The sequence below is a fragment of the Hemitrygon akajei genome, chromosome 14, assembly GCF_048418815.1.
Source record: "Hemitrygon akajei chromosome 14, sHemAka1.3, whole genome shotgun sequence".
NCBI classification, from domain to species: Eukaryota; Metazoa; Chordata; class Chondrichthyes; order Myliobatiformes; family Dasyatidae; genus Hemitrygon; species Hemitrygon akajei.
In genome coordinates this window covers 13,574,897-13,587,017 of record NC_133137.1, presented here as the reverse complement: position 1 = coordinate 13,587,017, position 12,121 = coordinate 13,574,897, and the positions used below count along the sequence as shown (strand labels likewise).

General features: G+C 36.0%; 1 protein-coding gene across 1 annotated transcript in view; it reads right to left on the bottom strand.

Moving 5' to 3' along the window:
- rbm19 (RNA binding motif protein 19) overlaps nt 1-12,121 on the bottom strand; it is a 273,505-nt gene that overhangs the window by 186,272 nt on the left and 75,112 nt on the right. The window contains exons 18-21 of the mRNA XM_073065480.1: nt 10,199-10,259; nt 9,260-9,339; nt 6,949-7,004; nt 3,293-3,406 (exon numbers count right to left, since the gene is read on the bottom strand). Of these exons, the coding sequence (XP_072921581.1) occupies nt 3,293-3,406; nt 6,949-7,004; nt 9,260-9,339; nt 10,199-10,259 (311 nt within the window). The remainder of the gene's footprint in view (nt 1-3,292; nt 3,407-6,948; nt 7,005-9,259; nt 9,340-10,198; nt 10,260-12,121) is intronic.

Sequence of the window (12,121 nt, the reverse complement as noted above, 5' to 3'; positions counted from 1 at the left end):
TTTATTGAACACATTGCTTAATTATTCACAGCCACTGGGAAAAAATATGTGAACCCTTGCATTTAATAACTGGTAGAACCTCCTTCAGCAGCAACAAGCTCTACCAAACGTTCCCTGTATTTGCAGATCAGACTTCCACAATGGCAAAGAGGAACTTTAGACCATTCTTCATTATTTCTGAGATAACTTACTTGAACAGCCCTCTTTAGGTCATGCCACAGCAATTCAATTGGGTTAAGGTATGGACTCTGACTTGGCCATTCCAAAACACATTTTTTCTTCTTTTCAAACCATTCTGTTGTTGATTTACTCTTGAGTTTCAGATCATTGTCTTGTTGCAACATCCAACTTCTATTAAGCTTCAAGTGATAGATCGCTATCCTGAGGCAGCAAAGCAGCCCCAAACCACGATGCTTCTGCCATCATGCTTCACAGATGGGAGAGGTTTTGGTGTTGGTGTGCAGTATCCTTTTTTTTAGCGATGTGCATTTTGCCAAAAAATTCAACTTTTGTTTCATATGTCCACAGAACATTGTCTCCAAAGCGTTGTGAAACTTAAGCCACACAACAGTTTTTTTTGGAGAGCAGCGGTTTCCTCCATGGTGTCCTTCCATGAACACCATTCTTGTTTTTCTGATCGTGGACACATGAACAGAGACTTTAGCAAGTTGTGGAGATTTCTGCAGATCTTTTGCTATTACCCTTAGGCTCTTTGTCACCTCCTTCAGCATTGCACATCGTGCTCTTGGTCTGACCTTTGCAGGACGCCCACTGCTAATGAGAGTAACAACAGTACTGAATTTCCTCCATTTGTAAACTATTTCTCTTATTGTGGACTGATTGAACTCGGGTCTTTAGAAATGCCTTTGTAGCCTTTTCATGCAGCTTTATGCATCTCTACAATTCTTCTTCTTCTAAGGTCCTCTGAGGTTGTTTTGATTGAGCCATGGTGCACATAAACAGATCTTTCTTGAGAAGAGCAGGCTCTGTCAGTAACCTGAGTTAGTGTCTTTTTTACAGGGCGGGGCACCTTTACAACCCACACCTCCAATCTCATCTCATTGATTGGAACATCTGACTCCAAATAGCTTTGGCAGAAGGCATTACCACAAAGGTTCACATACTCTTTTGAACCTAGACTGTGTTTGTTTAAATAGTGCACTCAGTATTGACAAGGAGCATAATTGTTTATGTGTTATTAGTTTACAGATTGCGTTTGGCTATTATTTGACTTAAATGATCAGACCACATTTTATGAGTAATTAATACAGAAAACCAGATAATTGAAATGGGTTCACAAACTTTTTCTTACAGCTGTATACATAGAGAAGTGGAGAATATCTCATTGTATGGTTAGCTCAGTTGTAGGACATAGGTGCTAGCATAGTGCATTTGGTCATGGAGGAGGCTAATAATTTGCTCACTCTCCCTGCATAAAGTGATATTAATAATCAGATACAGAATGACAATAAAATTTATTTTTGCAAGTCCAATGTGGTATTAAGGATTTGTCCCTCTGTGGTAGACTGGGGACAGCAGAGTAGACCTTGGCACACTTTGGCACAATGTAGACAAGGAAATCGCGATGCTTCAAGCTATAGTTGCACATACAAGCATTTTCCGCCAAATGGGATGGAATATTCTAGCTGAGGAGATATTGAATCAGGGACATGAGAACAGGATGGCTCAATATGCACCCTCACATTTAAGGGGAAATCTGGTGTGCCTCTTAGGAATACAAGTGGATGAAGCAAAAGAGAGGATAAAGGTATTAAGGCAGGTTGACAAGGGGAAAATGAAAGTTAGGGTTTTGAAGTTGAACGAAGGCACACAAAGCGTTAAGGGCAATGCTGGCAGTAGCCCGTAATTAACTTGCCAGGAAATGTTTCAAGCACTGTTAAAGGTAGGAGTGGATAAAGTGAGGATTGATGGTATGCCCACAAGAGACATGCACATCTCATGGAAGTATTATTGTGGTAATAAGAAAGCTGCGCCTACTGCCCCTCTGTGAATAGGCTGGGGTGCAGGGAATGATGGACAGCAAGAGCATGAGGATTCACCTAGAGTGGCCCAATTCCCTTCAAGATCTCACAAAGGGTTGGGGGTCAGGGACTCTGAGCAGTCGGAATAATGAAGCCTCTCTAATGGGGTCCCGAGACCTTACATAACTATTTACTTTGTGGTGGGGAGGCGGAAACAAATAAAATCATAATGCTTTATTGGATATGGGAGCTGAACGTTCTGTTATAAGTGGAAACCCTGGCCAGCATCAGGGGCCTCTGGTGCAAGTAAAGGGCTTAGGAGAAATATAACAAAAGCACAGGAAATAACTGTTCGATCGGCTACTGGGGAAGGTCTGCCAATGGAAGCAGATTACTAACAGCTGTTTTACCTGAAGATGAAATGAATGTGCTGCAGGGACAGGCAGTGCATACTAAATTGGACAAGTTCACATTTGGTATTGTCAAGTTGGCAACTGTCAAGTTAGACTGTCGTGAAGCCCACATGCCTGTGGATAGATGCTCTAGGTGATGCTGCTCTATGTAATTAGTGGAAGAGCAAGACATACAAATTCTCCACCACAGATTCCTCTAAGTTTGCTTGTTTAAATAAAATGCTACAATGTCTCAACTTTATCTACTAAAACAGATCTATTCAGGATTATTTTAGAATGCAGAGAAGGTAGGAGGTTAGAGAGGGCGAATAGGGAAAAAATATATATTTGAAAGGTAAATAAAGGACTGGTAGCTTTACAGATATTGGGAAGTTTGCAGTAGTCTCAATTTTGCAAAAGTACTTTTAAAAATACAGGTGTACAACATCTCAGTAATCACTCAGTTATTTTTGGAAGCCACATTTGTGCAACATTGTTAAATGAAGCTTTCAAATTTATAGCTGTATAAAAATCATAGAAAAATAATTTACAACTGAAGGTTAAGAAGTGTAGGTGTTGTAGTATCAGCAGCTTCAACTCTTAAAAAAAATTCTGTATCACTGAATAAAGATTATCCCACTGTGGAGTGCACAGTGATTTCTGCATTTTCCTACATTACAAAAATGACTACTTTAGAAATACTTTGCCTGTTAAATACTTTGAGGTGTTGTGAGGCATCTAAGGCAACACATAAATTTTATTTCCTTCTTTACTATATGAACGGAAGAAATGGGCCAGGAAGTAAATTAATGTTGTTAACTTCAGACGCAGACAAAACAGAACTTCCGGAACATGAACTTTTTTAAGTGTAATGAGACAAGTTTAGCTTAATCAGTAAGATTTAGTACAGTTTCTTACCTAAAAAGCTCCCGAATTTCTTTTACTTTAGCCTGGAAAGGAATATTTCGAATCAGAATTTTGGAGACCTTCTGATCCTTTTCAATTTGGAGCTTTCTTGCTGAATTCACAGACCTGTATATGCAAGAAGTTGATTAGTTCCTAATACTGCTAAAATGTAGATATTTTACATAAAAATGGGAATTGAAGAACAGTTATAATCAATATATGGCAATAGCTACACAATTTCCTAACATATACATATGGATAAATGTCACGACTGTCTCATTATTTATTATTTTAACTCATCTAGCATGGGATTCAATGTGCTGCAAAGGGAAGAACTTAGTCTGCTGAAACAGATCAAGAAAATACAAAATACTTTGAACTTGCCAACTATTTATGACTGATTTTATCAACTGGGAAAGGTACAGTCGTTAGTTGCCCAAATGCAAATTGTGACTTTAAACAGCTGCAAAGACAATGCAATTTCTTTATTTTCCTTCCTTGTAGATTACATGAATTTTTGCTTTTATGTAAGATTTTAACATTTGTAACCTAACTATGTTAAACCTTTGTCATAACATCTAAAATGCAATGAACATGGATTTCTGGTGTTAAGATATCCAAATGCCATGCTGGTTTACACAAACTGCAGTGCAAAAGAAACTGGTGCATGCTGAAGGGAGGTTTTATCAGTATTTAAGTTCACCATTGCTGCAGTTTAATTTGCTATGAACAGAGTTCATTTACATCACCAGTCCATGTAAGAAGCCTGCATGCTACTCCAATTATTTTTGAAATTGACATCATTATACTTGCTAAGACATTTTAATAGAACATCAGCACAAATTATAATGCATGTAGTATTAACATAGGCTATATACTGGTTTATGTGTTATGTCAATTCATGTTATCTTTATAGCTTAACTGGAGTTACATACATTATTTTTTAATTCAGGAAAACTTGATAAAAATGATATATCGTGGATTGCAACATGTTTTGTTACATGAGGTGTGCAATGGATAATGTAGCCCTCAAAGGTATAACTGTGATATACACTTGACAAGGGTAAGAAATAATTCCTTGTTGATTTCTTTATTGAAATATTATTGATGAACCAATGGCAGAGTAACTTATAGTGTCACATTGTAAATGACGACTATTTTCCAAACAATAGAGATATTTCTCAGGAGCGCTGTGTACGTAGCGCCCTTAGCATTGTCAGTGATCCCTCCCATTTGCCCAACAATCTCTTTGAAACCCCCTCCCCCGTATCATAGAGACCATTGCATTAGGACAAGAGTTGTGAGGATGGTAAACAGTTTCTTCCCCCATTCCATAGGACTACTGAAGTCTCTGTCCAGTTATATTGTTCACTTTTTAACCTGTATCATTTATACACGTATTTGTTAATTTATTTGTGGTAATATTACTTTATGTGTTATGTGTGAGTTATATGTGCTGTGCTGTGCACTTTGGTCCAGAGGAACGTTGTCTCTTTTGGTGGTATACATATCTACGGTTGAATGACAACAAACCTGAACTTGCACTCAGATCCTTGAAAGAGGAGCAATGAATTGATTACTTATATTTAAGCATCCATGGTTAAATGCAGTAAATTTATTGATAATTGAAACAAGCCAGTTTTCTCATCTCTAGTGCTTTTAGCTTGATATCATAACATGGCTTTAAAGGCTTTCTTACTGGTATCACCAAGGAAACGGTGCAAATTAGTCACATTTATGCAATGCAATGGTAGTTGAACAGAACGTCAAGTTAGTCATCTTCAAATAGTCTTTTTCATCAGAAACTTTCTAATTTGTTGGAAGCTTAGTTTGACAATGGAAAAGTCATGTTTCTTCAATGTCCAGTGAAGGAACAAATATTAAAAGTAAATTCCTCCTGCAGAACTAGTGTTGCTCTCACATGAGGAATACAAATTTAGCAGTCTATTGTGAAAATAATTTTCAAAATTTCATTTCATTATTAAAGTAAAAATAGTTTCACTGAAAAATATATTTAAACCACATATTCAAAAAATTATGGAGTAGTCATTAAATGAGCAATGGGAATAGATTCATGTAACATGAATTTCATGTGTGAATGTACATTTATGATACATTACTGTATCCACTGAGGTAAATGGAGATTGTTGAGGCTGTGCTGGAGCTTCAGGTGAGGGCCCAGTCAGATAAGAAAGGGCATCTTACTGCATGAATAGAGCCTACAACTCTAACAATACAACAAGAGCACAATACTAAACTTCAACCAAACTCTAACTCCCTATATCTTTCCAAGACACTTAAAAAAAAAGTACCATGAAAATGAATTGCGTTTCATTTAAATTAAAGACACTTTAAACACGTGGTCAGTGCTGTGGGAAACTATAATCAGATACAACAAGTTAGCTGGTTCATTCTTCACACTTATTCTTTTGGGGCTCAGGTGATAGAATTCTTACAGCAAATGTAATGAAAGGACTGGAAGCTATGAAAGGTGTGTTTGAGCACTTAATATCAGACCTATTCTTTCTATTAATTAGACAATCTCCCAGTTACACTAACGAACATACAAATTGTCAAAAGGATCCAAAATATTCTCCGTCTGGATTGGAAAACTCAACAGTCAGTGCTGTATCTCCCACCTTTAGGGTTAGTTCAACATGCTTGTTTTCCTAAGTAGCTTTAAAACCTTTAAAATTAATGCCCATTCTAAGAAAGTAGTAGGAAGATAAAACAGTTAAAACAAGAACAAATGCAACAAGGTCTAACTTAAGTGCATTAAAATTGTTTCAACTGCTGTGCAGTGAATTGCATATCAGTTAAAAGAACAAAGACTAATTTTGCTCAGTATAGCAACAACAACCTGATACTACTGTAAAACTTCAATAATTCAGAACCCTGAAGGCCTAACATTTGGCACACCCACCAGCAATCTGGAATGAGAGATGGGGATGGAAGGCATGTGGGGATTGAAAAAAATCTGGAATTCCAGAGTGGAGCTGAGAACCAAGGTAAGAGGTTTGGGGGCTGCATGTGCACCCAGAATGGGGTTGGAGTGAAGAACACCCAGGGGCAAGAACTTCAGATAGGTAGATAAGGCATAAAATACAAGAGTCAAGTTGTCACATTGCAGCTGTACATAATTTTTGTTAGGTTGCATTTGGAGTGCTACGTGTGGTTCTGGTCACCCAATTAAAAGAAGAATGTGTGGGCTTTGGAAAGCAGAAGGAAAAGGTTCGCCAGGATAAGAGTATTAGCTATGAGCAAAAATTTGGAAAACTCGGGTTGTTTCCTTAGGAGCATCACATGAAGACTGATAGGGTTTAAAAATTATGAAAGGTATCAATAGGGAATAGACAGTCTTTTTCCTTAGGTAGAAAATTCAAATTTTAGAGGGCATGATTATAAAGCGAGAGTGGGAAAGTTTAAAGATGCAGGTTTTTGATTTTTTTTTTTATATACACACAATATTCCCAAAGCAAATTTTTCACCATGCATAAGCACTGCAAGCCTATCCCAGTCTAAGTAAAGCTAGAATGTCCATTCTATTTAATTCATATACACTGATCAACACTGAATGACACAAGTTATTTTGTACATTAATCCTTTGTACTGAATGACACCAAAATGCTTTTGAGGCTCAAGCAAAAACAGAATATAGAAATACTTACTTTGTAGCTCTGTCTGATATCTTCAACTCCAGTTGGTGATCATCCAACATAGTATGCTAGGGTTTGAAAAATAAAAGGTAAATACCATAAACATTAGAGTTAGAGATACTGTGAAAACACTGCACTGAAATTTTAAGAATTGGTCGAATGGGAAAGATAAAGAGAATGAAATACGGACAAATTTAAAGTACAGCTCAGAAATCATATTAAGCATTACAGTGTCATGGTTTGGTTATTGTATGCTAACATTTCAGTAGTACTAAGTACACTAGTTCAGCATAGTGTCCTCCGAATTCAACATATTCTTCTGTACTTTCTGGGTCAGAGCACAAACTGAAAAGCTGAATTATTACTTGCACATGGAGATAAGGCAACTTTTAAAGTAAATGACAGCTTACAGGCTCAAAAGCAGTTTAAAAATAAAGCTAAAGAGGATGTACTTATTTTTGTGAATGAAACGCCTATAAAATTCAATACTACTACTCAAGCAACATTTGTTACTGAGTACATTGGTTTCGACCATCCTTTCTATTCCCCCCACCATTCAATCAACTGAACTACTGTCAGAAGACAAAATCAAATAAAACAGCCATTTGCAGTTATTATTTTAGCATGAATACTCAATCTGTCATTTTACTTTGTTGCTACATGCAATGCAGAATCCCGAGATGGAGCTCCTTCATCCCAGATTTTCTAACATTTACAATGAGGGAATCTTTTCTTGCATCAACTGATTTCAGCTGAGATTTTAGATGACGATAAAAACAAATACACTTTGCTAAAAGCTTATTTCAGATTTGTTTAACACATTTAGTTTTTTTTAAATGCTTTCAGCCACTTGAAATATTTTTAATTATAAAAATAAATTGTAGTTGAAGTGGCTGTGACTGTTTTTTACACTTGAAAACTCCAGAAGGTGGAGGTAAGGCTTTGACAGCTGTCCAAGCTCTTGTGGCACTTGAAGGGTAGCATTACTTTACTAACATCACTGAAGGTCATGCTGTGCCTTACACCACTCTGTTGGATCCAGGCTGCTTCACTCAGGCAGGATAGGATCTCTGCACGATACGTCTTGTGATGATAAACCTGATACTGAAGTATGGGTTCATGGTGATCAAGGCAGACAATGGGCCACGATTATGACATATTTATAATCCCAAAGTATTCAGGAATGCTGAAGCACACGTGAATATGCTTCCATGGATGTTCTCCAATAACAAAGTGCACATTCTTGTTCTCTAATCCCTTGACTCTGGATTTCTAAACCTTTTCATCTCCAAGATTTTAGGAATGTGTAGGTTGATTGTAACCATGTTCATGCCAGAAGCTGTTTAACAGTGCTCCAGTAGGTTTTACCCATGACTACAGCCCCATATCTATGTTGCTGTTTTACAAAAATATGCTATGTTATATAACAATCACACTATTCTTCTCCTCTACTAAATTTTTAAATCAGTCCTAGACATTTGATACCCTTTTCTCCTTTCCAAGCTGTTATAAGAACAGATCACTGGGTCATTAACACTGTTTCTGAAATTTTGCAATGCACAACTTTACCAATGTTTTTTTCTGCATTACATATGTGACTACCCTTTAACATTACTGTGTTGGTTTTGAAGAGTTTTATGACATCTTGAGGATATGAAATGTACTATATAAACAACAAGTTCTCCCTTGCTTAGTGAAAGCTTAATACAATAATCAATTACATCTGGAAAGGAACAATAGCTGAATCGGTACTCACTATCAAGCAACGACACTTGTATATTCACTATTTAAGCAGTTGCACAAACAAAGCAAAAATTCTTAAGCTGTTAAATTTGGAACAAACCACAGATAATTACAAAATACCATTCTTAGCTTACCCATAGAGGAAAGATGAATTTGTGCCAGTTAATAATACCTTTCTCAAATCAAGCTTGTAATATCACAGATAATGTATATACTCACACAATGAATGGATTTTTGGTACAATTATTTCTACTAACCTGAACATGTATTCTCACTACTGAGCAAATGAAGGCCATATAATAACATAACAGAGTGGTGTAGAACTTGATTATTTGTTTTAATAGCATACTTTTAGGAATTCTCTCATTTGCTTAAACACCATCTCAGATTTTGAATTTTCTCAGCAAAGGTCGTTGCCAGTTAGGCTAGAATTAATAATTATACCAATTTGAAGTAGAATTTCAAATCTGAATTGATTTCCATGGCACCAAAATCCAACTCGAAAATCTAATCTCTATAACTAAGGGAAATAATATATATTTGAAAGAATACTCCATGAACTCATTGCATGTCTGGTTACCTGTAGCAGTTTTAAAGCTTTATTGGCATGTTCTGGTTTTGCATATTCCACAAAGCCATATCCCATTGACATGAGAGATCCTGTAAAACAAACAACAGAAATTCAGATACAGCCCATCAACTTACAGGATTGTTCATAACCACAAGGCAGTTTTCTCAATATCTCTATCAAGGTTTCCATACTGTATAGAAGCCATAGAATATATAATCAAAATTGGAGAAAGAAATGCTGAAGCTAGCTGGTCTGCCCTCAGCTAAAAGTCACTTACACATTGCAGCTCAAGAAAATGAAGTTCATTTTTCCATTATGCAGAACAAATGACTATAGATGTATCACAACATTAGAATAACCCAAATTAATTGTTGTTTAAACTGATGAACTGTTGAAAAATGCTTGCTAAAGACAAAACAATCATACTTTTTGTCAAGCCATAGGATAACCCACCCTAATATTTTAAAAACTTATCAGCATTAAAATCAATTACAGTGTTTCAAAAAGCAATTTACAGTAGGACTGTACATGCACACCACACTTATAAAATGGGAATTTAAGTAATTATTTTATATAACTTTGAAATTAAGTAGATGTTAAGCAATAAGGGACACAATCTCTTTTTAACCTGGCTTTAACTTGAACTAAAATGCCTTTAAATATGACATTATATTACATAATTACCAAATTATTTGTTTTTAAACCACACCATAGCAAATACTTTTAAAATACATTAATGCCACTTAATTTTCTCAAACAAAAGAATTAAGAAAAAAAACTATTGTTTTACATTTCCTCAAATATTTTAGAGGCTCACTGGCAAAATTTTATATTACCAAATCATGATATTTAGACAAACTATAAGCTATAAACAGAAATATCTGTGCATACTGAATTAGTTCATAGTAAGTTCTACATTGATAATTGAAAAACAAAATAAATCTTCACCTGTCCTGCTCTTCTTCTTTGAAATAGTGCAATTTTTTAATGATCCACATTTGCTAAATACCTTGAAAGGAAACATTAAATAAATAATTAAAAATCATAAAATTGTTATCAACCCATTAAATAAGTGCTATTGATGCAAACATAAATGCAAACAGGCTCACTATATTACATGTGCAGAACTATGCATTTGGCAGGTAAGCACCATGTATGCTGTAGTGAATGATTCACCAAGCATTGCCCTTAGCATTGTCAAAATCCCTCTCATCCACCCTGGAAGCTCTTTGACCCCTTACCATCAGGCAGGAGGCACCGTAGCTTCAGGACAAGGACTGTTAGGATGGGGAGCACTTTCTTCCTCCAGGCCTTGAGACCACAGAACTCCCTGCCACCACTCAGGTCTCATCACTTATGAAGTGCCTATAGTGATATACTGTCATAAACGTACCTCGTGTTAAATGCCAATCTTCTGGAATAGATTTTATTATTTGTTAACTTATTTGTGGTAATATTACTTTGTGTTATGCGTGAGTGATATGTACTGTGCTGCACACCTTGGTCCAGAAGAACTTCGCTTCATTTAGTGGTGTACATGTATACGGTTTGAATGACAACAAACTTGAACTAACAATGCAAAGCCTTTCCATTATCAAAATGGCACAAGGAGAAAGTATAAAGTACTCTAACTTGCCTGGATAAATGAAAACCAAGCAAAATTCAAAAAGCTTAACACTATTTAGGACAAAGCAATCCTTTTACAGGCAACTCAATTTATGCATCTCTTAAATTTTCATAACCACTTCCACTGGGTGCATCATCCACAAAATGTTCTTCAATTACATACTGAACCTATTCCAAACAATACCTCATATCAGTAGCGGCTATCAAAATAAAAACGAGGTAACACTACCATTATCTGCGAATTTCTCCTTGAAGGCTTACACATCCTAACTTGTGTCATTACATCTGTAATTTGTCATTACAGATTCTAGATCTTGGAATACCTAACACAACCACTATGCTAGCAAGACTTGTACTTCAGGGGAATTCGGAATGGGCAATAAGTGCTGCTCTTGCCACCTATGTTCACATCCTATAAAATGAAGTTAAAAACTCTGTGGTTTGGCAAACATAGAAAAAGCAACCTGTCAAAGTGATGAAATCAAATAATTTAATTCTCCATTTTACTTTCCTGCCTAATCTGAATTATTTGTGGTTCTGAAACTTTAGTTTCTCTGATTTTATTGATCCATTTCTCATCTGCATCAAGAAATATCAATTTATTTTTGCTCATTTGTAAAAGGAATGTATTAATAAGTGTCAAAAGAAAGTTACACAATTTAAAACAAATACAAACCACTGAATTTGATTATTTATAAGAAATGTGCAGGAACCTGTCTTTTAAATACTATCATTGTATCAAACAAGAACTATAGGGTAGATACAGGAGGCGTCCCCTTCAACCTATGAGCAACTTTCCCCATGGAATGCTTTCATTGTGACTGACTTCAGTGGCTCCCAGAAATCACCTGCTCAATGTTGGTTCATCAGAAGAAAGAGCTTTTTTATTTGAAGGGTCCAGTATGGAGGAGGATTGAGTTCTGCAAAATCATGGCGCATAACATGCTTGGTGGTTCCACAAAGTCCTAGTGTGTGACATGGTTTATTGCCTGACTGGGAAAGTACCAGATACACCAAGATCAAGGCTCGAGAGAAAAATAATGAACACAGGAAACAGCAAGATCTAAGAGAATTAAAGCAGCACAGGATGGAGAGATGCAGGAAAAAAAACTTAGAAAAGACTTGGAAGACACAATATTGCTTTGTAGAATACAGACAATTGAATATGTTAATTAACAAGGAGAAAGTTGAAGTTTTCAATTTTAGTTCTATTGTTTTGAATTTGTATTGTTTAGCCATTTGGTT